The 26035-nt window shown below is 39.5% G+C and overlaps 1 protein-coding gene across 2 annotated transcripts in view; it reads left to right on the top strand.

Moving 5' to 3' along the window:
- FIG4 (FIG4 phosphoinositide 5-phosphatase) overlaps nt 1-22725 on the top strand; it is a 161106-nt gene extending 138381 nt beyond the window's left edge. For both annotated transcript variants that reach the window (XM_037894611.2, XM_037894616.2), the window contains one exon: nt 18991-22725. In XM_037894611.2, coding sequence (XP_037750539.1) covers nt 18991-19168 — 178 coding nt within the window. In that variant the 3' untranslated portion in view covers nt 19169-22725. The remainder of the gene's footprint in view (nt 1-18990) is intronic.
- The last annotated feature ends 3310 nt before the right edge of the window (nt 22726-26035 follow it).

Raw genomic sequence — 26035 nt, forward strand, 5'->3', positions numbered from 1 at the left:
TATGCTATGCAACATCTCTATATGCTGCTCCTTTTCAAAAAGGACCCCAAAAGCAAGGGAACCTCTCCTGAAGCTTTTCCTCTAAGTGAGGTCTAACAGTGCTGGTTCTGGTGGGACCTAACTGAGAGTGCCAATTCAGGACAAATTGCTTAAAGCAGGGCAGTTACAGTCCAAGGCTGGGGTTTTTCCACCTCTAAGGCAAACGAAACCAGCCAGATAGAGAGGACTTTGGTTTTACTCCACTGGCTAACCACAAGTCACACAAGCAATTCCCTTAGACACTCCAGTTTCCCAGTATCACCACGAGTGCCACTTGTTATGGGGATGAATGGTTATGAAAACAATGCTCCAGTAAAAGAAAAAAGAGGTTCTCTCAATCCCAAAGGACCAAGCCCCAGATCCAGGTCAATATACAGATCAGATCTTACCCACAGATCACGCTGTTGCCTTTAGATTCTAAAGGATTATTCATAAAAGGAAAAAGATACAGATAAGAGCTAGAACTGGTTAAATGGAATCAATTACATAGGAATGGCAAAGTTCTTGGTTCGTGCTTGTTGCAGTGATAGAATAAACCGCAGGTTCAAATTAAGTCTCTGGAGTACATCCACAGCTGGGATGGGTCATTCAGTCCTTTGTTCAAAGCTTCAGTTTGTAGCAAAGTCCCTTCAGAGGTATGAAGCAGGACTGAAGACAAGATGGAGGAGCTGCTGCAGCTTTTTATAGTCTCTTGCCATGTGGTCTCTTTTTGTCCCAAGGACATGCTATCTAGCACATGGCATAGAAAAACCTTAAGAGTTCTGTCCACAGGCAGGTCCTTGCATACCTTGCTGAGTCACAAGGTGTGTCTGCCTTCTCTCAGTGGGTCAGTTGTATAGCTGGTGGTCCTTAATGGGCCATCAAGCAGGCTAGGCAGAGCTGACACCAACTTGTCTGGGGTGTCACCCAGAAGCATAGCATAAGTTTGAAATACAGACATTATAGAGCCAATATTCATAACTTCAGCTACAAAATAATACACATATACAGATAGCATAATCATAACCTTCCTATAGACGCCTCACACGACAACCTTTGTACAATATTTGCTGCAAATGTATAACAGTGGGTGCAACGGTGATCTATACGGTTAGAGATTCTGTCAGTAATGTCGCATGAGGTCCATGAGGCCCTCAATGTTTTGAGAGTGGAAGTAGACCATCAAACTAGACTGGACCACTTCTGCAAGTGCTGTGGTAAGCCAAGGGTCTTCTGTGAGCTCCAAGGCTCATTCAGCATCAAGATTTCCACTCCTCAACTGCTGTCAGCCAGAGCTGCTTTGTCCTCCTTTGCTCAATTCTTCCTGACAAGAAAGGAGGGAAGGAGCATCACTCCCATAGTGACCATAGACTGATCTCCCTCTCCGTCACAGAGTAGATCTAAGTTAGGAGGCAGTTCAAGGTCCAGGTCCCACTGACGCCTCGGTACAGAAGGGTTTCTCGGTGATGTTGCCACCTCTTGAAAAAAATCAGTATCCTTCCCACCAATACCAACACACTGGAATCCAAGCACTCAGTACCAAAGCTTTCAGCACCAACATGCCCCATCATTTCCTCACTTCCACTCACTGTATGGGAGCAGAGTGGGGGTTCCACAGGGCTCTGTCCTTAATCCCTTTCTCTTCTCTATCTGCACTTTATCTATGTAATCTCATCTGGAAACATAAATTCAGCTGCCATCTCTATGCTGATGGCTTACAGATCTAACTCTCTGCTCCAGATCTGTCGTCTCCTGTTCAAGCTAAGATCTCTGTCTGTCTCTCTGACATCTTCTTGGGAATGTCTAGATGTCCGCTCAAGAGCAACATGATTAAACAAAACTCTTAATCTACTTACTCCTCCTCAAGACCTCTGTGCTAGCTCCTTTCTCAATAATTGTGGACAACACCACCACCCGGCCTGTCACTGAAACCTGTAATCTACATGTTATCTTCAACTCGGACCTCTCTCAGGGTCCTGATGTCCAGGCTGTGTCTAAATCCGGTAGACTTTTTTCTAATAATAATCTAGATAAGATATTTTTAAAAACATTATTTCTAATGTGACAGTAACACTTTAAAGTATAGTGGTAAGAACAAATCAATGAGTTTTATATCCAATACTTCATTAAAATTACAACCTAGTTGCCTTGAATGATTTTACTTAATTTTTCAGCGCAATTTTGTGTTTCTTCAGTATTTTGTATTTTTAAGATCTATAGGTTTATTAGCACAGTGCTCCATTTCTTGGAGATCAAAAAACAATCATTTTTGTTTGCTGAGTAAACATTGCCTATTATCACTGCAGCATAGTTACACTGAAAATAAGATTATTATTGAATTGTCAGCTTTGAATGAATTAGAGTCCTGCCAGTTGCTAAGCTTTCTTCTGTTGTTAAGAGGCAGAATAAGTTAACTGATTATATATCCTTGAAATGATCATCTACATTTATTTTTAATGTTACATTTGTGGTAGGAAAAGGTGGTGAATGGTCTCTTGATTCTGCTGTATGCTTAGCAAATGGAAGATGAGTGAATGTAACCACTAGACAGGTGGTTCTAGTAACTATAGTACATAGATATCTCTCAGGTTCTCAAACTTACTGATAGCTTTGTCACACAACACTGTATTTCCTGTTCAGTATTCTGTTGACCCACATGTTTTGGTGTCACTGTATTTTAAAAGTAATTTTATAGATAAGTAACTTTTCTCACTTCCTTTGCGTAATTCCTCTTTTTCACTTGGTATTTTCAAATAGAATGCTGCTCTGTACCATACAGAGACTATCTGTAAATAGTCTGTCAATCTCAGGAGATAGACATAGATAGATAGTGAGAATCTACCTATTTTCCTAATAATTTTTTCTTCCTCTCCATATTTCTGTTTCTCAAAACAAAGGAGGATGAAAGGAAGGGCAGAGAGCCCTTTAACAATGAATTATAAATAGAAAAGTATTTTTCTGATTTATTCTTCACAGATATTGCAAGCTCCCAAGTGCAAATGAGAAAATAGTAACTAGATCACTGAATTTTTATCTGTCATCCAGTCCCCTAAACTGGATGAAATACTCATCTCCTTTTTTGAGAGAGGTTGTTAAAATGTTAAAAAGTGTTACTGAAGCTCAGATATAGCCCAGAGGGAAGGGCTGGTCTTGTGATTGAGTTACTGAACTCAGGAAATTCTTCTGTGACCATAGTGTCTCAGTTCCACATCTGTAAAGTAGGAATAATAATAATCTGTTCTCCCACTCTTTGTCTAACTTTTCTCTCTTAAATTGTAAGCTCAAGTCAGAGACCGTATGTACTATGTACAGTGCCTAACACACTGAGGTACCAAACTCAGTTGGGGCCTAGATGCTTTTTTAATACAAATAAGAGACCATATTTCCTCATCTTGCAAAGCAGGCTGTCTCCAGCACATTAGACTGCAGCATTATGCTCAAACTTTTGACCTCTCCTTTCATTCCAGCCATCAGCAAGTACTGTACCATAGAATTCAGGCTTCTTTTTTTTTCTCCACCTTTCCTTTCTTCCCCATAGTTTACTGTCTTAATCTTTGATTGTCTAGCCCAGACTAAAGTTCTTAACACTTTCTTTTGACCTGGCCTCTGTTTCCATAGTGATCTTTAGCAAGGTCCTAGTGATGTTCTCTTTTGCCACAAGATTCATGTAGACCTCTATCTTGACTACTTTCTCATCAGTGCACAGTCTGCTGGTGAATTCTTCAGAAAATTCTTTGAAATATTACCACTGTACAGCACCTAAAACATATGGGTATAAACTTAGACTCCAGATAAGCAAGAACCTCATTCTTTCAAATGTAATTAATGACCTTTCACGCTTTCCTGACACAAGTCCTGTCTTGGTACTCTGTCATCCTGGTGCATCCTGTGCCTCACCTAAGTGAGGATGGATACTGAGCCTTTCAGAGAGTTTTATTCCAGCTGGCAAAGGGTGAGCTGGACCCTTAAGAGGGTTGAGGGCTCAGCTCACTCTGTACTAATTTTAGCTAGCTTCCCTAGGTGAGGGCAGTGAGTGAGGTAATCTAACAAGGAGTCAGTTGAGTAGGCACTGACCTTGCTAGGCGATAAGAAATGCTTCAGGGAGCAGGAAGGCTCCTGCAAGAGACCCTGGAGCAGGGTGACTCCCACCTAGAAGGGCTGCCTGCTCAGTGGGGAAACTAAGAGCTCAGGAGGTCTATAGTGAAGCCCAGGAGCAGGAGAGACTTGTTGAGACTATGCCTGGGAAGAGGTGGACTTTTGGGATTAGCCAGAGGGCCAAGTCACCTTACCTACTGTCTGCCATCTCCCTGCTGCTGGTGAAAATTCACTGGATTTTGTGTTGTGGGTAGGATTAGACCTCCCTGAACACCAACTGTTCGACAGGAGTTTGAGTTAAACAAAAATAAGGGACACCTACTTCCATCCCAGAAAACACAAAATGTTATTCACTTATGACTTATCCCCTCACCAGTCAATTGAGAGCTGCTGAAGCTGCAGTTCAGGTTTCAACGTACTGAGCTATAACTATCCCACTGTAGGCTTATGTAGGGCTTTCCTACATGTGTTTTGTACCACTTTAGCAGTAATCTATTTAGAAACCAATATAGCTAAAGCAATATAAAATCTGTGTAGACAAGTCTAAAATGGATAGGTGATGTACAGAAATAAGCTAAGATGATCTACGTCCCTTTATATTGGTATAACTGCACCCACCCACAAGACCACTTTTACTGTATTGGGTCTAAACTTTTATAGTTGAAGTGGTACAAAAACTGCCGTCAGCCCCTCATGTTATGTCAACATCCCCCACTCCTTAAAGAATTCTTGAGCAAAAACCAGGAAGTAGAGGCCTATGTTTTTTATCCAAAAACAAACAATCAAAAAAATGTTTAAGCATCATTTGAACTTCTTTTTATAGCACAAAGAATCAAAGAAAACAAATGCATTTGTATTCTTTATAGTTCACTTTAAAATATTAGGGGTGAAGACCTCACATCTGCTTCATGTCATATACACTGGATAAAAGGGCCAGAGCAGCATAAAGGGGGTCTATAAGGCCTGTATATGGTGAGGGATTATTCCCCTGGCACATGCACTGCAGAACACACATAAGGCTGCCCTCCGAGAATCCCCTCTCAAGTCACATCGGAGCTGGGGACAGGGGGAGCATGCCAGGGGTAGGGCCATAGTCAATGTTGTGGCCCAGTAGGCAGCTATAACTCGGGCTTCCCAGGATGTTTAACTTGTATTGGGGCCTGTCCAGCACTCAGCTGTGAATTTCTTTGCTTTTGTAGATTTGTCTCAGGCCATTAACCCAATTTTAATGTTCTGTAAATGTCCAAAGCTGATGGGGGTGGGGAGGGAATATATAAAGCATTTAGTTGTAATTTCTGATTTGTATCCAGAGTAAAATCATATCTAAACTATTCTGCTATGTACAAGTTTTATAGTGAAGACTCTTGCCTAAAAGTGGCATCTCAATGTCATTAACGTGTATAGTGTATTACTATGAAGTGTAAAGGCAGGCGTTTGCAAAGAAGTTCACTCTTGGTGAGCACACAGGATATTTGTTTAAAAGTTGAGAAAAGCAAAATATGGTCTTATCAGAAGCTGCAAATTTGCTGGTTGGCTGACTGAAGCAAGGTTCTACATTCAGTTTGATGACAATTCTCTGTTTGTATGTGACACAGTAACTTTCAAACACTGCATCCAATCCATTCTAACATTCAGGGATTGTTCCAGGTGTGCCATTGGGCAGAACCATATTGATATTGATGAAAATTGAAAACCCAGAAGAGGGAATGGGTGAGCCACTTGCATCAGGTGAACAGACTCAGCACCTGCAATCGCTTCTCTAATTGTCTGTTGATCAAAGAACTGGTTCATGGCAGCCATTAACACCTTCCAGTATAGCCCCCACCCCGTAATCTCAGTTTAAAGTGTTAATGCCCTGGATGACCTATTTCCCAGGCAGACACACAGAGCTCCTGGCATGGGGCTGGGAATTGCAGGGAGTCCCTGAAATAGAGGAGGATGGGAGGGTGGCACACAGGGAGCCTGTAGATGGAGAATGGAGGGACGTATGAAGCCCCTAGCGTGTGCAATGAGCTGTGCCTACAAAAGGTATGAAGTGTGCATGTTTTTCCGTCAGGACATTTTCACATCATCAATTTTACTCCTATGCAAATCTCCCTGGAGCTTTCTTGTCCACGCCTGATTTCTTTACAGATGACTGGGAGAGGCCCCTTTCAATGGGCTCTTGGCAAATGTCTGTTGTTTTTATAAAGTTTGCTAGCTGGGAGAGACTTTACCTATTCTGTTCTAATGGGGAATGTATATTATCACTGCTCTTCCAATCCCACCTTCCACAGCTATCTTCTCAGTTTCTGGAGGCAGCCAAGATAAGGGCTTGTCTAAATGGAGAGTTAGTGCACAGCAAGCTGGGATCTAAATCTACAGCACTTTAGCATGCTGTGCACTAAGTGGCCATGTGAACCCTGCTACTGTGCACTGAAAGTTCCCTACTCCCAGAGCAGGTCAAGGCACACTAGGGAATTTTTATTAAGCAGCTGCAGAGTCCATGCAGCTGGCTAGTGTGCGGCATGCTAGTAGGCTGTGGATTTACACCCCAGCGTGCTGCGCACTAACTCTCTATCTAGACAAGCCCTTAAATTCTGCCCCTCTGAAACCTTCTCAGATGGTCCTTCCACCCATTTGCACTTAAGACACTGGATATCACAGCACTAAGCTTACATGAGCAATGAAGCATGTGACCCGCTAATAGTTAATGTTCGGTTTTAAATTTTAAAAATGTAATCACAAACTATAACATGTTCTCATCAAAGAGAGCGCAAGATTTTATCTTTAAAACAGTGTTCAGTAACATTAAATGCAACTCAGTTTGTTTATACGTGAATCACAATGTAAATCAAAGTGTTCCCATGATGTCAGATGAATTCTAAATGCTCAAGGTTTTTGCCTGGATGTATAGGTTGAATTAGTCTATAGAATAATATCTTACTTTGATCAAATATTTGTGCTGTAGAACCTTTGGTGTTCTGATGTGGGAGTAAACAATAAATATTAAATTTTGAGACTTGGTATTTAAATGTGTGTGGAAAACACACTCGTATTCCTTCATCAGTAGAGGATCTGGATCCTAATAAATATTAATTAGTTAATTTAAAAAGGCAGATACTAAAAACTTAGTTATATTAAAAAAAACTTACAAAAATAATTTTAGGGTTCAATTTTCAACTGTAGGCTCCTTGTCAGGACATCCTAGTCCAGCACTGAATGGTCATCTCAATGGTTCTGTGTGTCCATGTTAGTTTTAGATATCAAGGTGTCAATTGTTGTGGTATTTAAATACTGAGGGTCTCCATTTGAAAATTGGGTCCCCCATATTTGTGACTGTCTTCATTAACTTCTAAATAAGAAATGACATGACATATCAAATCTTACACCATACATTTATGCAAAGAGTTGGACACGTGTACCTGTATTTCTATAGAATGTTGTATGTATAAAATACAATATCCTAGATTAATTGAACCAACAATGTGCAGAGCCCAGGAGCCTTCCCTTTGTTTTTTTGTTTAAAAAAAAAACAAAACAAAAAACAAAAAACACTTCTGAAAAGTATTCTGATGCAATGAAAGCTGGCTCAATAGGGCCTCAACCTGTTTAGGACCTCCAGGAGTAATTGTAATACAAATAATAGTTCTCAGTTTGTCTATACTGCAGTACAGTGGGTTTATCCATTTGTATACCACATATTTACAGAAGAATGTAGCAGACAGTTTCACAGGAACAAAGCACAAAATGCTTGTGGTGGGATTACTGTGAGTGTGTACCTACAGTTTTCTTTCATGATTTCAAAGAGGCCTTTTTCTAAAAAATTCTCATTCAGATGATCCCTGGTTTAGCCAGGGAACTGTTCAGTCACTTTTTATTACAATGGTTACTATGAAAATGCTTTGCAATCTTATTTTTTATCTGGCACTTTCAAATTTGTTTTGGCAATGTGACCATATTTGAGATTTAAACATTATATTAATAAAATTTATTGTCCACATGCAGTATTCTGGTTTCAATCTTAAAATGTTAGCAATGCATTAAATTACATGTTTGTTGAAAAATTTGGTTTGAACAAATCGCTGTTAAATACTGTAATGAATCTAGTTATTTCTACATTGTGTGTTATGGTATTCTCTTGATTTAGATTTTAATGTTTTATTAGTATAAAAAGTCTAAATCACAGTTACAGAATAATAAAACAATTACAGCTTGGCCCATCTCACTGTGAACCTCTGACCTCTCAGCTTTAGCATCTGACCATCAAAATTTTGGATGGAAATTCCTAGGTCTGTTCTTCAGGCCATCCTGCCTTTTCTTGTCTCTGCACCTAAAGTATTTACATACCTTTATAATCTCCATCCATCTGCTGATCTGGGCCTTTTGTTTCCGGTCTCTGGATAGGATCATTCAATAGTTATTGATCACAAATATCTAATAGTGTGGGGCCTCCCTTTCAAAAGAGAAACACAAGACTCTCCCCTCCTCACTGGCCAGGAATTCTCCCCATTGTTCTCCTCTGATTCCAGTCTGGTTGATCTTTCAATTTTGGGTCTGTCTGTGCTCTGCATGAACTTGTGCTGTCAGCTCACTTCCGTCCTTGTCTCAGGGATTTCTCCTTCAGCGGTGGAAATCTTTTTCTCTATCCGGTCTTCTTTTTCATCCCTCAGTCTATTAACAGTCTTTCTTATCATGACATTCCTCTCCTATGATTACTGTGGTGAGACGCTTCTCCCTGATTTTTATTTGGTTTGTAAAATGCTCATTGCTTAAGCATCTTTCAGTTCTAAAACATAGACCCTGCTTTCTTGCAGCCATGGCATCAGTATGTTGTTGGAGTTTCAAGTGATTATTCTGGTCCTGCAGTCCTGGGAACTGCTGCTCTTCCAGCCCATGCTACTGTAATGCAACAAACAGTTTGTAGTAGCATATATCATCTAGCAGAATGGAATATGCAGCTCCTGTCCTCCCCGTTCCCTTGAACCTGGGCTGAACCTCACTTTGCATAAAGTGGTCTATCTCTAGGCAAGGAGAACTCCATGGAGGACTTGAGAAGTGAACCAACAGCAGAAGTCTCCAGCAGTTTAGTTACTTGTCTCACAACTTCTGCTAGGACCTTTAATCCTAAAGCTTGAAGGTTGGATGCATTTGCTTGGGATTGGAGCAGAGCACGAGGGTGATCTTGTTGGTTTTTTCCCTGTTTTGCTGATCTGCAGAGTTTAGAGGAAAATCAGGCAGCATGGAAGCAATCATGGTGGCTTCCTTGTGACTCCCTTTCTTCTAGTTCTCTGAACAATAATGCATCACCACTTACTCCTTCTTAAAAACTGCCCTTCAGGTTTTACTTCTATCGCAAGGCCTAGTCAAGCTTCTCAATCCTTGAACATCTGGCCTGATGGTTTGGATGTTGAGACCATATTTAATTGTAGGTTTCCAAGAGAAAGTGTCCTCCTTGATGAAGCCATAACACTGTGCAAAGACTGTTGCTGAGTGCTATGGAGACAAGACTATTGAAACAAACAGGATTACTGCTCAGTAACCTTCCCATGTCCAAAGTACTCTTCCCTCAGTCTTCAACGATTACGATTCTGCCAATTTCAGTTGCTGTGATGGGACATATCCATCAGTGAAGTGGTGAATAACATGCTCTCAGTTAAGAGTTTTTGCAAAATACTTGGCGTATTCAATAGAGTAGTTCTTCATATAGAGTGTTAGTAAAATGAGCAAAGGGTTTCAATTAAATGATTGGCTAAAACAAATACAGTACAAACATTTGGATCATAACATGGGATTATTAATCAACATTGGCATGTACAAACATGTAGTTTTTAAGTATATTTTTAGCATATTGATGTAGCGAGGTGAAAAAATGAGATTTAGATTGCTCAGTGCTCAAAATGAAACACATTTTGCTATCTAAACCGCATCATGTCTAAGAGAAATGGCTGACTCATTAGAGCTTGAGAAATGTCAGTTCTTTAGAAACAAATCAATTAATAAATGAGGCATCAAATTTGTTCAGTTTGCTTTTTTAGTTAATTATTATTTTACTTAGAGTAGATATGTATAAGTAAGCAAACATATTAGGGTACCTGACTCCTTCTGGTTTAAGCTAGTAACACTGGGTGAATTAATTTAGTGTAGTTACAGTATTTCCCCTTTCCCTTTATGGTCGTATAGGTTCAGATTTTCAAACTAGATTGCCTGAAGATAGATGCACAAATAAGTCAATAGGAGTTGTGGATGGTGTGAAAATTAAGCTGTTTATTTGGGCACCCAAATATGAATTTAAATGCCTAACTTTAGATACCCATTTCTGAAAATGTATACCTTCGTCTTTGGTAAGAGTCTAGAAAGACATCACACTGGTAAATGTGAAAACAACTATTTTCAGAAAAATGGTATTAAAATCATTTTATGGCTGAATTTTCACAGAATTATATACATTAATATATTGTTCATGCTGTTTGCTGTAAAGTAAGCTAAAACAGTGTAGCAGAGATGGATCCTTCTGTATCAGATCACTTCTGGAAGTTGGTGTAAAATGTAAAATATTTCAAAAAAAGGCTGGTATGAGACATTATTTTGCCTGTTTCCCCATGCCTCTTGCAAGTGTTGAAATATTCCTGCTGAGCCTGGGATCTTAAATTTCTGTCATTCACAGGACATAATTGTTGTCAACTATTTCTTATCACTGCTTCAAAACTCACTTTCTACTGTATCTGAAAATGTCCCTGAAGTGCCACTGAGTTTAAAACATATCAGACTTGCACCAAAATCTTTTATTAATTATAAGATTTATTTCATAAGACTTCACTCCTAATCACTAAAATTGCAACATTCTGCATTACATAAATGAGTTATGTGCAGTTTTAGGCACACATTTTAGAATACTGTACTGCTGTGAAATAATGTTCTATGATTCCAGCTTCTGTCATCTTAGGTTTATTGGGACAAAGTTTTCAATACTTAAATTAGGTTGGTGGTTCTCACATATATGAAATAACAAATTTGCACTGAATAGAAGTAGAATATAAGATAAGTTCATGAATATAGTCTTCTTGTTTTTGGAAAACTGTTAAAATATAATTTATATTAATTAACAAGGAAACATAACTCTTAAGACTCTTTAACATTCCAGATTTAGAATCTGGCAGTTCATACCTTATTAATTCAAATGTATTCAAATTAATTCAGTAGTCAACATGAACAGCAAGTAAATACTAACTACAGTGATATGGTAGTTGTGTTTTCAAGAATAACTAGCCATGGTTTCCAGCAAATCATAATGATTTATATTGCTTTCCTTTTAGTTCCTTTTATCTTCTTTCAAAGTTGTAACTCCTACTATATCTATACAACTCCTGCAGTAGATGTTAGGGTTTGATTGCTACCTTAGCTGAAGTAATTACAGTAAATACAACTGAATTACAATATAAAATTTAGGGCTGGATTTCTGGTTACCTAGACACTCTTAAGATTAGGCAATTTAAGATTTACTGGTATGAGCTCTTCCCATAAGAGACAGTTTCTCTGAATTTACATATCCCTGATATTTTTGGTATGAGACTTTATAACTCCTGTAAAGATTTCTCCCATTTAAAAACTGATAGTGGGAAGATTTTAACGTTGTGATCTCTTCATTCTTTTCTTCATTTTCCCTGGAAATTTGAATAGCAATCACAATATATGAAAGATAAATCCCAACAGAAACAGTGCCAAGTTTACTGGAATTATCAGAACAGCTTTGCAATTTAGCGTTCCTAACTAAAAGGTGGTTAGAAGAGATGGGTCTTTAGTAATTAAACAATAAAGCATAAGCAATTATAATTTTATATTAAAACTACACACATACAGTAGTTGTTTTAGGCAATAAAGAAAGATAGACCCTTCCCTGTATTTGAATGCAGTGCACTGTTGCTAAGATACCAACAAAGCACTAAACAAAGAAATAGCAATATCCTATACTAAAAGCATACAGTGGATAAAAACTGTGTATAGCATAGGAAATTTTAAATGTACCCTAATGTGAGGACATACTAAACAAAGATGACTGAAAAGAATTGAATGATCAATGAGGGGAGAGTCATAGTAAAACCAACTGAAATTTACAATATGTGTGAAAGTGTATCATTAATCCAAGTAGCTGCTTTCCTTGAAAATTTTATATAAAACTTACCTAATTGTGGCTATCCCATACCACTATTAAAATCTGGTGTGATTTAAAGGGGCAAATTGGATTGTTGCTGAAGAATATCAACTTGTATGTGGAATGACCTTATTACTAGGCTTAGCTATGGAGAAGACTAGGATCTGTAGTTGATGGCTCAGTTTCCCATAGAAACATCAATCTGTATCGGGATGTGCTCTCATGCCCCTATTTCTCTCTCCCCATTTCAAATCACTGAAGGGTAGAAAATAAGAATTTGATGGTTTTCTTTTTCTTATGTCCTTTATTTCTGAAGACCTCAGAGTTGACTTGTGATGGTTTGACTCCTCCTCACTCATAAGCAGAAACCTTGATGGGAGCAGCCTCTCACAGCCTAGTTCACCCACTTGAACAAAGATTTATGGTTGTGTGGGAATGTAGCCTCTCAGAACCATATAGTCTGAAGCACTACGACTCCTCAAGACTAGCTTTTTATGTGGTTTCTTTTTTATTGATGATCCATTTATTGCAAAATTATTTGGTACTAATAATGAAATTAAAGGTCTGGCTTTATAAATGACTCCATATCAAAGCAGTGCAATCTACCTAGAATTCTGTTACACATGTGCAACCTATATGGCCTATAAATGTGGAACTCAATATCCTCTAAGGCATCTTATGCTGAGATGTATCATGACTTTTACTAATAACTGCTGGGTGAGTATGGTTCCTCCTCTCCCGGACTTGGTTTGGGATGAAATCAAATTTGTGGTCATTTACCAGGAAACTGTGATTGCAACAGTTAACTTGTAGTATCTACCATCCAGTACAGTATATTTGCTCTCAGCCGCAGTAGAGACGTAGCACAATATCGATGTATATTTTTGCCATCAGGTGAAATCTCTGTAATAAAAATGGTGTACACTTATAGAAGTATCAGGAAGCCTGTTAAAGCTTTTCCTTATGTGCATGTAATGCCATGGCCGCTACCCGAACTCCCATGGCCAGAGGTATCTCTGCAGTGCCCTGTTTTCCTCTTCTCCAGGGCTCCTTAAACTCCGCAGTCTTGCTTATTTACTCACAGCCCTTCTTGATTAAGCATCTCTGCCATTTCCACTTTTTCTGTTGTTGTCTTTCCCCCCTCATTGAGTAACAGGCCTATTCTGTCCTTGGTCTTCCTCTTGCCTCTAATGTATTTGTTGAATGTTTTCTTGTTATCCTTTATGTCCCTAGCTACTTTGATCTTGTTTTGTGCCTTGGCCTTTCTAATTTTGTCCCTGCATACTTGTGTTTGTATATTTATATTCATCATTTGTAATTTGACCAAGTTTCCACTTTTTGTAGGACTCTTTTTTGAGTTTTAGATCATTGAAGGTCTCCTGGATAAGCCACGGTGGTCTCTTGCCATATTTCTTATCTTTCCTATGCAGTGGGATAGTTTGCTCTTGTGCCCTTAATAATGTCTCTTTGAAAAACTGCCAACTGTCTTCAATTGTTTTTCCCCTTAGACTTGCTTCCCATGGGATTTTACCTACCAACTCTGAGTTTTCCAAAGTCTTCTTGAAATCCATTGTCTTTATTGTGCTGTTCTCCGTCCTACCATTCCTTAGAATCATAAACTCTACCATTTCGTGATCAGTTTCACCCAAGTTGCCTTCCACTTTCAAATTCTCAACAGTTCCTCCCTATTTGTCAAAATATCTAGAACAGCCTCCTCCCAGTAGCTTTCTCCACCTTCTGAAATAAAAAATTGTCTCCAATACATTCCAAGAACTTGTTGGATAATCTGTGCCCTGTTGTGTTATTTTCCCAACAGATGTCTGGATAGTTGAAGTCCCCCATCACCACGAAGTCCTGTGCTTTGGATAATTGTTAGTTGTTTAAAAAAAGCCTCGTCCACCTCTTCTTCCTGGTTTGGTAGTCCGTAGTAGACCCCTACCATGACATCGCCCTTGTTTTTTTACCCCTTTAATCCTTTTCTGGAGACTTTCAACAAGTCTGTCTCTTATTTCTCTCTCGACCTCAGTCCAAGTGTATATATTTTTAATATATAAGGCAACACCTCCTCCATTTTTCCCTCCCTGTCCTTCCTGAGCAAGCTGTACCCTTCTATACCAATATTCCAGTCATGCGTTTTATCCCACCAAGTCACTGTGATGTCAGCTATGTCATAGTTGTGTTTATTTACTAGCATTTCGAGTTCTTCCTGCTTATTCCCCATACTTCTCGCATTAGTATACAGACATCTAAGATTTGATTCTCCCCCCCCCCCCCAGTTCTGTCTTGTCTCTCCCTTATTTCTGCTATAACAGCCCATGCTCCCACCCAGATTCCAACCTTCTCCCAGGTCTCCATGTTTTTGCCTTACCTGTGGGCTTTGGTCACCTGCCTCCGTCAAACCTAGTTTTAAACCCTCCTCACTAGGTTAGCCAGTCGGTAGCCAAATATGCTCTTTCCCTTCCTCGGTAGGTGGACCCCATCTCTGCTTAGCAGTCCTTCCTGGAACAGCATCCTGTGGTCAAGGAAGCCGAAGCCTTCCTGGCGACACCATCCTCGCAGCCAGGCATTCACCTTCAGGATGCATCTGTCTCTGCCGAGGCCCCTACCCTTAACTGGAAGGACTGAAGAGAAGACCACCTGTGCTCCCAACTCCCTCACCCTTACTCCCAGAGCCCTGTAGTCACTTCTGATCTGCTGAGGGTCATACTTTGCAGTATCATTAGTGCCCACATGGATGTGTAGTATGGGGTAATAGTCAGAGGGCCAGATGATCCTCGACAATCCTGCCGTAACATCTCAGATATGGGCCCCTGGCAGGCAGCATACCTCCTGGGATGCCATGTCAGGGGGACAGATAGGTGCCTCCATCCCCCTCAGAAGAGAATCTCCCCTTCCGAAAAAAAAAAAAAAGCTCAGAACTTTTCAGCTCCATTATTTAGAATGAGACATTTAGGTCCAGTTCTGCCCTCTGGTCTACCAGTTCAATCATGTTGACTTCACTAGGGGTGTAGGGATGTAAGTGAAAGCAGAATTTGGCCCTATGTCTCCTCTACATTATTCTATTCAATCTATGCAGTTGTAGTAGCTAATTTTTATTTTGCTATTTCATATTGCTAAGTGCTGTCATATATTTTATGACAGGAACATAAGATTGCTTCTTTACATCCTTTTCTGTAAACAGCTTGTTAATATACTATTTGAAGTTTGAGCTTGAATGAGACCTTTTGTTACCTTAACTCTGTCTGTTGTTTTAAATCAAAGGCTTAATTTTTACTAAACAGTCCCACTGAATTATATTTGTAGTCAGTAGGACTACTCGTGCTTAAATTTGTGCACGTGCAAAAATGTTTGTAGCATCAGGGCCTTAATGTAATAACTCCTTAACTTTGACACACTCACAAAATACCACAAGCAAAATCTTTTTTGTTAGTATTTCCAACACCAGGTTTGTTGCATTCTGTTGGAACAGGGAAGAAATATTGTGGTGTCTTTTGACTTTATCTGAATCATTGCCAAAAATGAATTTTAATCCCTTTGACACAATCTTGAAGACCAACCTTATGGAAGTTGAGAGAGAAAGTGAAATTTGAATTTTAATAGGCTTTCAGCAGGGACATCAGCTGAGAAGTAGTTTTGTCTGCTCTTCATCCTTTCAGAAACAAATGATTGTTATTACAGAGAAGAGACTAAGTAGTTTTGAACAAGTCTCTGGTATTTGATGGCTTTTGTCATGGGATTTGTTCCCAAAATTTGCCTCTTCCAGTCTGGGATCAAATGACTCTTTGCACACTAATCGTTTGAAATCAAGCTATAATTAAAAAAAAAAAATTGATCCTTATGTTTCCATGGCTTTTGAACTATAGATTAGTCTAAATCTCCTTATGTTGACTGTCATACGAACATTAATTGGTTCAGTATTTTGCTCATGTATTATTATAGTATTCAAAATATTAAATTAACTGGATTCAGTTATGTAAAAATCACACTATTTCAAAATGTGAAAATACATAAATTCAAAGGTAAAATACAAAATATTACTTTTCATATTGAAAATCAAAACATTTTCATTTATATTTTTTGTTGCATTTGAAGGATTTGAATTGGTTTATGCAAACACACTGCACCATCTTCATAGCCCCTTTGAGAAATTTCGCACCACTATGGAGAGTTCAGAATTTGTCATCCTCCAACAATAAAATAAAGGTTCTAAAATGAGAGAAAGTGTCAGATAGTTTTAATAGAGATCATGTTTTGGGAACTGTCTCAAAAATGAGGCCATGCTTATACTGACAACAGAACTATGATTACACTTAAGATCACCCATAGAAGGGTGCAGAAAAGCTTTGTGCTTAAATAACTGGCACATTCAATATAGAGTATTAATTGCACTGAATTTTTTAATAGTTATGGTTTTTGCCTTCTGCATTGTATGTCTGCAACAAGGGTTGAAAAAACAGAATTTGTTAATGCTATTAAGAGCTATCATAGCATTAGACTGTATTTGAATAGTAAATAAGTGCTTTTGAAAATGAGCTAGTTCTGTAAAACCTTGAAGCTAAATCAGAAAAAATTATTTTGGAGATAAGTGAATCTGTCTGAAATTAGAGCTGATTTTTTTTCAAGAAAATAAAATCAGGTTCCCAAAATACCTATCTTTGTTTAAGGACTTGTAAAAGGTTAACAGTTCCCTTAATGTTTTAAGGTAACTGAACAAAATAGGTTTTCAGATTAATTTAAGAAGTCTGAGAACTCTGGTCTGAATAGAATTATTTTTAATGCAACGTATTCTTTCATGAGCAGCCGAATGTAGAATTATACATTTTTGAGCCATGTGTATTGTATTGATTCACTAACTAGACAGTGGTTGGATCCCTGCACTCATGGAGGCACAGGCAACCCCAGAGGCGGCAAGGCCAAGGGTCTGACCCTATACTGGCTCACAGATTGAGACCAGCTGCACTGCTGTGCACAGCAGTGTCACAATCCATTGGGGGCTATTGCCAACTGCCATAATTTAAAGCAGTTTATATGCTACTCTGAACAATGTAGAGAAAGTATAGAGCTGATCTGTGAATCAGAGAACCACAGCTTGGTCCTTTTCAAGCTCATGCTTCACTACTGTGTCTGTATAAGATTCCAGGATTGTCACTCTGTTTGTGTGTCACTCTGAAACCTAGAATTTCTGCTGAATCAGTGTGAAGCAATGGAAAAACAGTACTGGCATGGTTGAGAACTCTTTGTTTAGAATATAACTAGGTTCAGTAATCACTGGGACTTGTGATCTGTTACCGTCCAGTTTTTTAGTTGTCAGAATTTTTGGCTTTTTTACACTTCTTATGAATTACACCCATATGACAGCACAGGCTTTCACCTAGTAATAAAATTGAAATTTTGTTGCTCTGTTAAACTGGGTGGTACCAGATTTGCTTCCTGCTAAAAGAAAATGTATACTGAACAATTAGCTTTGACAGCAAGATGTTGCTATGCTTTAATAAACTATAAGCCTATGCAGGGTAAGGATAATATCTATCTGTGTTTGTACAACAGCTAGCACGATGGCATTGAGATCTATTTTTCAGCCTCTTGGTGCTACCACAATATAAAAAATGAATATATTAATAATAATATAAACTTATCTGCAGCCGCTAAACTGACAGAAGCCTATTTAGTATGTGTTCCAATGAATAATGGTCCTGAGTTTATTTTTAAAGTTCTTTATAAAGCTGATATTTCAGCCATCAGTTTTTAACAGGCATCCAGAAGGCGTGATGAGCCAGAACATATGAAGCTGATGATTTAGAGAATTGGCACAATCGCCTTGAAACTTGTGTGCCAGATTTCTGATCACTGGGAAATATTTTCTTATTCCTGATTAGCAGTTACAGGAGGATTTTTTCAGATGTTCTAGACAACTCATAAGATATGTATACACTTCAGGGGTGTGATTCCCAGCTTGAGGGGAGACATATCTGCACTAGCTCTAAATGCACTAGTGAGCTAAAAATAGAGTTTATCCATGGCAACGAGAGCTGCAGGAGGGGCTAGCTGTCCTGAATACATGCTTATCAGAGACCACAACCACATACTCAGGGTGGCTAGCCTGTCCTGCCACTTGCACCGCTGTGGCTACATTTATTTTCAGCACGCCTTCTAGCTTGATTACAGCTAGCCTGGGTACGTCTCTTTGAGCTAGGAATTCAGCTTGAAGTGTCGACATGCCCTGTAGTTCCATCAGACAGTTTTTCCTTAAAGTTGATCTTAAATTGTGGCTTCTAGTAAATCAAGTTGTGTTCACACAAAACAGTTAATGCGTAGGTTGTGCTTGTACTGTACCTTTTGATGGCAACATATTAACCACTGTTTAATCCGTTACTACATCCAAACCCAAAATCTCACCTTTTGACAGCATACAGTTTAACTTGCTTCTCTTTACTGATCAACAGTAGGATTTTGTTTTAATATTACAGTATTTAATATTTAAATGTTGCTGCTGAAAATGAGCATACAGTATATTATCTGTGAGTAATAGTTCTTCTCATAATAACTAAGGTTGGTTGTTAGTTTTAGTTACTGGAGTTTTAGATACAGTATGAAAATGATTTACAGTGCATTCTCTTTCAGAGTTTGTTCACTTAATATGTATTGTAAACAAAATTAATTGAGGTGCTAAACTGCAATTGATGGATGTGTAATGTTGCTGATTTTAGACCTAATGCTAAAGGACTCTTTGGTTTTGACTTTTACAGAATACACATCTCCTCTTTTTCCCAAGACAACATTTATGAAGTCCAGCCTCCTAAAGTAGATAAGAAATCAATTGATATCTTCCATGCTCACATCCAGGCTGGCAGAGGCATCATGCAGCCACTGGTAAAAGAAGACATCCTCATGTACAGAGAGTACATTAGAAACCGATATATGTGAAAACAGACTGGATTCAACTGTTTAGCATTGCTGGAGCGATGGTACAAATCAATTGAGAACGGAAGTCGAAATTCGGCTATTCTGTGGTGGTAAAACAATGGCCATTATTTATCAACCTGTATCTTTCTGAATGATTTCATTTTTGAGATATTGTGTGCTTTGCAAAAATAAAAATGTGACTGAAGATGTATTCTCTTTGGTAAAATAACAGTATGTCTAAAATCAGAAAAACTAAATGCAGCTGCAATTAAATATATAGTAATTTGAGATAAGAACGTAAACATCAAGTATTTAAACTTAGCATTAATTGTTCCATACGGTAGTACAGTAGTTTCAAGAAAAGAACTTAACTACCACATTTAGCTTTTGACAGAGAAAAGCTGTTTTCAGTTGAAAGTTCTGTTGAAATTGTTTGTTTAGCAAAATGTTTATATGTGTTTGTAGCAAAGATGGAAAAGGGGTCAGTTTGGCCCATGTATGAAACTCAAAAGTTAAATCTAAAGTAACAAACTTCGTAGCCATAATCCACCTCCAATGTAGTTCTATTGCAGATAGCAATAGTGGAAGCTGTAGAGACCAGACAAAGGTGTTGTAATGACCTAATCAGTGTGGATTTCTGTCAGATTCCTTTGAAGGATAGTGACATTATAATTACTGTGACTTAGTAAACAACGTTGAGAAATGAATGCGCACTCTACTTAGAGAGACCAGTTTCAGACCATAAAATAGCAGCTTCAGTCAAGATGGGCTCTGCCTGATGTACTGAGAGATCTCTTGGTCAACTGGATATACCAAGAATTTTTCCATCTCTGGACTGGTAAAAAGTCAGCAAATTAATAACTTTGAGAAACTGAATACTGACACTTCTTCTCATCCCAGGCAAGCGTGGCCACAACCACAATAACTAGCTGCTGCCAGCAGACTGGAGCGCCAGATATGTGGCTGCATACTGCAAAGCATATTCTAATGTTTACAGAGTAAGGAACTGCTCTTGTAAGTTAGTAAAATTGATTTATTAAAGTAATTGTGTATGTCTGTGCTAGCTAACCATAAATGGGATGTACACTGTTGCACACTACCTCCTGCCTCTTGAGCCTATGCAACCAATGGGTTATGGGAGGGGATAGGACTGGGGTACAACAGTGTTCTCTCATTGTCTACATCATGCAAATTATATGAAATTGAGGTCCCATTAGCTCAGGGAATAGCAGGTGTCAGGAATATATGTAGGCAAAACCATTGTATCTGGTGCTTTAGCAAATGAGTTTATAAGGGTGGGAGTGATTAGGATTTCCCATAACTCACTATTGCTATCAGATACAATATGTTTTGATTGTCTACTGTTAACTGGCTCCCACCTTGACACTCAGTAGACATGTGCCATAGTCACCACAAGTAGCCCCATACAGAGCCCCCAAACAGCCGTTTACAAGCTCTTGAAAATTCCAACAATAATTATTTTACCAGTTGGGCCCTTCATGTATTGAGAGCATGAGTTTGTGTTTAGCAGAGACAAGAATGAAGTTTCAACTCTGATAAGATAACACTTAGACTGCAACTGTCAGTTTGAATTATCTCTAGAAAATACATATGCTAAGAGTGCTTTGCACTCTTTTGTCCAACATAAACAATATTTTACAAGCAATCAAATACCCACTGTGAAAACAACTAGGATGAAATCCTGGTCTCGCTGTAGACAATGCAAGCTTTGTTGTTGACTTCAGTGGTGCCAGGATTTCCATTCTCGTGTTTTGTGTTGCAAGGTGCAAGAGTAAATAGACGTCAAAGAATACATATACCATCTAAGGTTATGCCTCTCTATTCTGTACACATGTATTCAGATTTTAATTGATTAAGATCACATTTCCATTTTTAATGAGTAACGTCTGTTAATACAGTGAAAATAGATAATTACAGCTGCAATTTACGTCTTTCTGCACAGGAAATTTGCTGTTTTGTAATGCATTAATTTTGTTAAATAGACAAATATTTTGTTTAATAAGGTACTGTAACAGAGTGGTTTGCCCCTGTGGGGGAGGCTGGGACTAGCCAACCCTGATTATAGAATGAGGCACACCCGGATAGGATCAGGTGATTTCCCATAGAAAGCAGCAGGTGGCTCCTGTTAAGAGGGAAGCTCAGAAAATTATGACAGAGTCTGCAGAGAATATGAAAAGGCTCCTGTAGGGAAGACCCTGAGACTAGGAGAGTTGTCCCAGGCAGGGCGGCCTGAGAGAGACCCTGACCAAGCAGGAGGGAGGCTGCGAAGGACTGGAAGGAGGAAGAGAGAACTTGGGTTGTGTGGACTTATGAGTGGACCTTGGGGTTTTTTGAGGTTTAATTTCAGTTTATTTTATATTAACAAACCCAGTCCCCAAGAAGACTTATTTTTTTACCTTGAAAAAGCCTGAAGTGAAGTTTATTTCGACAGTCCATGAGAGAAAACTAAGATAAGCTGCCTATAGCGTGCCCATAGGCCACAAGGGGGCACTTGGAAGAAGCCAGCTGGTAACAGATACAATACATCTTTATTTAATTGCTGTTAAATTCTATTTGAATTTTCCCACATATAGTTTCTGCCATTTATCCACAAATTAGGCAGTAGAGCTAAACAAACTGTTCCACTTCCTTGTTCAGCAGCAGCAATCTTTGCAACATGTAGGTATTTTAATAATAATTTTAGAAGTTTCAGAAAAGAAAAGAGCACACTCAAACTTTAACTATCCAGTATAGAACTGTTTTGCAGGAAGAGGGTTGCAGGGTTTGTTTTTTTCCTATTTGTACATTGGAAATCCCCTTGTTAATGTCCCATTACATGTTTTGTGGCATGGTAATTTTGTACTGCTGTTGTGTCCTCTTACATCTTTTACTGTGTTTATACTCTTCTTGTTTCTCTCTTGATTTGGAATGGATATAAAAGACAAGCAAATACTAACTGTCTGTGCAAGTCTGAGTATGTAAGTCGTACTCATCACCATGGTATCTCCATCTAAAGAGGTCAGTGGACCTCTATTGTCAAATAATAATCTATCTGCATACAACCTATCTACTGCAGATTATTGGGATAAATTCAGACTGCTACTTGCATGCTGGCTACAGCGTATGTGAAAAGAAACTTCCAGCTGAGTAGTGGCTAAGACAAGAACAAACTTCCCTCTAACTCTGTCAAGAATGCTGCTGCCTAACCAGCATGAGGAATCTGTTCAGCTGAACAAGGAGGTATACTTGATGTACACATAGTAAGTGTAGCTGGGTGGAGGACGCTGCTAAGCCGCTAAATCTGTAAGCATTTCTAAAACACCTGTTACTGTAGTACCTTAGATTAGGTCCAAATCCTCAGATGTGCCAGAACTTTGCCATGTAAGAAATCATTATTATATACATATAATCATATTTTTGCAGGAGAAATAGGTAGAGTGTGGAGAGGAGTGGGAGTGTGTTTTACCAGCTGTCCCTCTCTGTGGATTAAAGTGGTGTTTTTTTCACTTAACTGTTAATGATCATCTTGTAGTATTTATCTTTATGGACAGATAAAGTTGTAAAGTCCTTTCACCTGAGAAAAGTGTCATCCTTCTTCCAAAAGACATTAAATCACTCCGCATGTGTTTGGAGAATGCATTGAGGTAACATACCAAATTGTGCAACCTGGATAGATGGGTTCAGATTCTTTCCTGTATCAAGAGCTGTTCTCAATCTGAGGATGAGGGGGCATAGCCATCAGAGACATGGTTATGATTCCATTCTTGGACCAATGTACATTGGCCCCAGCTCCAATGTTTTTAAGGGCTTCTCTGGCCCCCTCCCACTATGATTTGCCCCATACTCCAGGTGGTACAGAGAAGCTGGCATTGGACCTGGCTGTACTGGCTCTATACCTCCTGGACACTGCTCATCTGAGGACATGTTGGGTCTTTCCCATTCCCTTTGTGCTATAGTAGTTGACTTGGACCAAAGAGTCTGGCTGCTCATATTTACTGTATTCTTTTCTTCTAATTGGGTTTCTCTCCATAGAAACATAAAAGTATCCATATTTTTTTCAGAGAAAGGAACTCCCAAACTGAATCTGTTCTTTCAAAGGATTTAGTACATTATGGAGTGTGACCTTTCATATGTTGGTGTTAAGTCAATTCACTTTGTATAACAATCGATTTTATCCTATAAGCTTGCAATACCGTTACTGGAGGAAATTAATATTTTAAAATTTCATTCTATAGTCTGTAAAGAGCTTTGGGCTCTGTCTGCATGAAAGGCACTAGGAAAATGTAAAGGTGTTATAATTATATCACTTTATTACAGTATTCAAACCTCACAGCACATACCATCACTAATTTATTGATTTATTAGAACCTGATATTTCAACTTAGCTAATGCCAAGTACAGTAAAAGCTGTGTTATCCGGCAATTTACCAACTGGAACTAGCATTTCTGATCTTCAGTAGGGTTGCTAGATGTCTGTTCTTTGACCGGAATGCCTGGTCAAAAAGGGACCCTGGTGTCACCAGGCAGCATCACTGACAGGGCCATTAAAAGTCTGGTTGGCGTGGGGCTGGCAGGCTCCCTTATCTGGCTTCGTGTGGCTCCCTAGAAGTGGTGACATGTCCCTGCTGCTCCTAGATGGAGGAACAGCCATGGGGGGCCCCAGCCCTGGTTCTGCAGGTCCCATTGGCCAGAACTGCGGCCAATGGGAGTTGCAGGGGCAGTGCTTGCGGGCAGAGGCAGCATGCAGTACCTCCGCTTAGGAGCAGCAACGACATGTCGCTGCTTGTGGGGAGCTGCACGAGGTGAGCGCTGCCTGGATCCTGCACCATGAAAACCCTCCCATGCCCCACCCTGGTGTCCTGAGCCCCCTCCTGCACCCAAACTCCCTCCGAGAGCCCACACCCAACTCCCTCCCTCTTCGTTAACCAGAATTTTTGACTTACTGGCACCCCCTACCCCCATTCCCGCAATATGCTGGATAACAGCTTTTACTGTATATTAATCCAAATAAAAATCATTTTTTCCTTTTACTTCAATTCAGTTGTTAATATATGTTATTTCCCTGGATAGAATGGAAAAGTATACCTGCTAAATATGTCTCAAATTATTTTCTTCCTTTAAAGTTCATGCTAATGATCATGCAAAGAATGAGAATACAGCCTGGATTAACTATTCACAGAGATATTAGTTATTCTGCCTCCTCTTTGACAGTCTAAGGGACACTACAAAAACACAGTTTGCAGGGATGACTATTAATACTAAAAATATTTGTCAATTTCAAACTTTCATTCTCTGGAGAATGAAGATGAGCTTAACATAGTGGAAAAAGAACATCTGTTAAACAAATATGAAAGATATTCTAAACACTACTACTGACAGAGAAAAAGATAGTATTTGATATTTGTATTGCATTTTAAAAATAATAAACAGGAAGCTATCATTGTGACAGTCTGACTCAATAATACAGTTTGGTATTTAGATGAGAGGCAGATTTTTTTCGTGATAAATTCTGTTTTTAATTGAACACAATTTAAACTTGATCTAAAGCTTATGTCATTGTTAAAGTAACCATACATAATTTTAACTACTAAGCTTGCTTTATGACAACTTTAAAAGACTGCCTTTTTCATGCATTCAGATATTGAGCTGTATGTCCCGAACTACATGAATAAGCCAGACTTCCTGCATGAATTTCTTTACTGATGCCTGTGCTCTGAGCATATTTTATAACTAATTCATATTTCTAGTCTGCCTTAATGTGACAGGGTGGACTAAGCCCTGAGGCCCCCTGCTGGAGCCCTGCCACACCATGCCCCAGAAAAGGGCAGTGGAGAGGGTCCTCCAAGCTGCCTAGAGAGGCGGTGTGGGACACAGCCAATCAGGAAATAGGCTGCAGAGAGCAGCCAATCAGAGCCCAGCAGGCTTGTATAAAAGGAGCTGCAGGGCCGGAGTGAGTTCAGTCTGCTGGCAGAGACTGGGGGACCAAGATTTGCAGGGACTGAAAGGGCTGCACAGATCAGTTGCTGGCAGGGACCAGAGAAACCCGAGACTAGCTCCTGGCTGGCTGCTGGGACTAAGCAGATAGTTACTGGCAGGGATTGGGTGAGCAAGGATAGAGTTTATGACTGCCTTCTGGGACTCAATTAAGATGGTCCCTGGAGAACTGGAAGGGAAACAGCACAAGACAGCTGTACTTATAGGGTACCTGGGTTGCAACCCAGAGCAGTGGGAAGGACCGGTTTCCCTGCACCAGCCACTGGTGGAAGTGGCTATGCCCTAAGGAAGGGAATTAGAACTGTGAAACCCCAGGGAAGGGGGCCACACTGGGACTGACTCGGTGAGGAGTTGTGGTCAGCAAACCGAGTCCAAGAGGGGTGGCTCAGCAGGAGGGTTGGGATCACTGAGGGTCCAAGTAGATGTAAGGAGTCCCAAGGGAAAAAGCCATCAAGGTGCTGATCAATTCCAGAGTAGGAACCTTGCAACCTAGCCAGGCCAAAGGGAACCATGATGGGCCCTGTTGGACTGTTTTAGAAGACTGAGCCCAGGGAGGGCTGCAGGACATTGGGGATATTTTGGACTTTGTACCCTGGAAGAGGTTGGTTTGTTTTGCACATGGACAGAGTGTGACTCAGGCCAGAGGGCTGAGTCACCGAAGACTCACCTGACAAGCGCAACAGCTGACAGGGGACACCGTGAATGGGGAAAAGACTGTAGGCACACATACACATTGCCAGGGGGTGTTCACGAGAGGTGGGTACCACCCTGTTACTTACTTATTTAATTTACATAAATTGAAGTCTCCATCTAATTCCTGAAATATGCACAATGCTATTGCAGCTACAGTTACAGACCTTTAAAGCACAAATGCTGCAGGTCACATTCATGTTA

The sequence above is a fragment of the Chelonia mydas genome, chromosome 3, assembly GCF_015237465.2.
Source record: "Chelonia mydas isolate rCheMyd1 chromosome 3, rCheMyd1.pri.v2, whole genome shotgun sequence".
Classification (NCBI taxonomy): Eukaryota; Metazoa; Chordata; order Testudines; family Cheloniidae; genus Chelonia; species Chelonia mydas.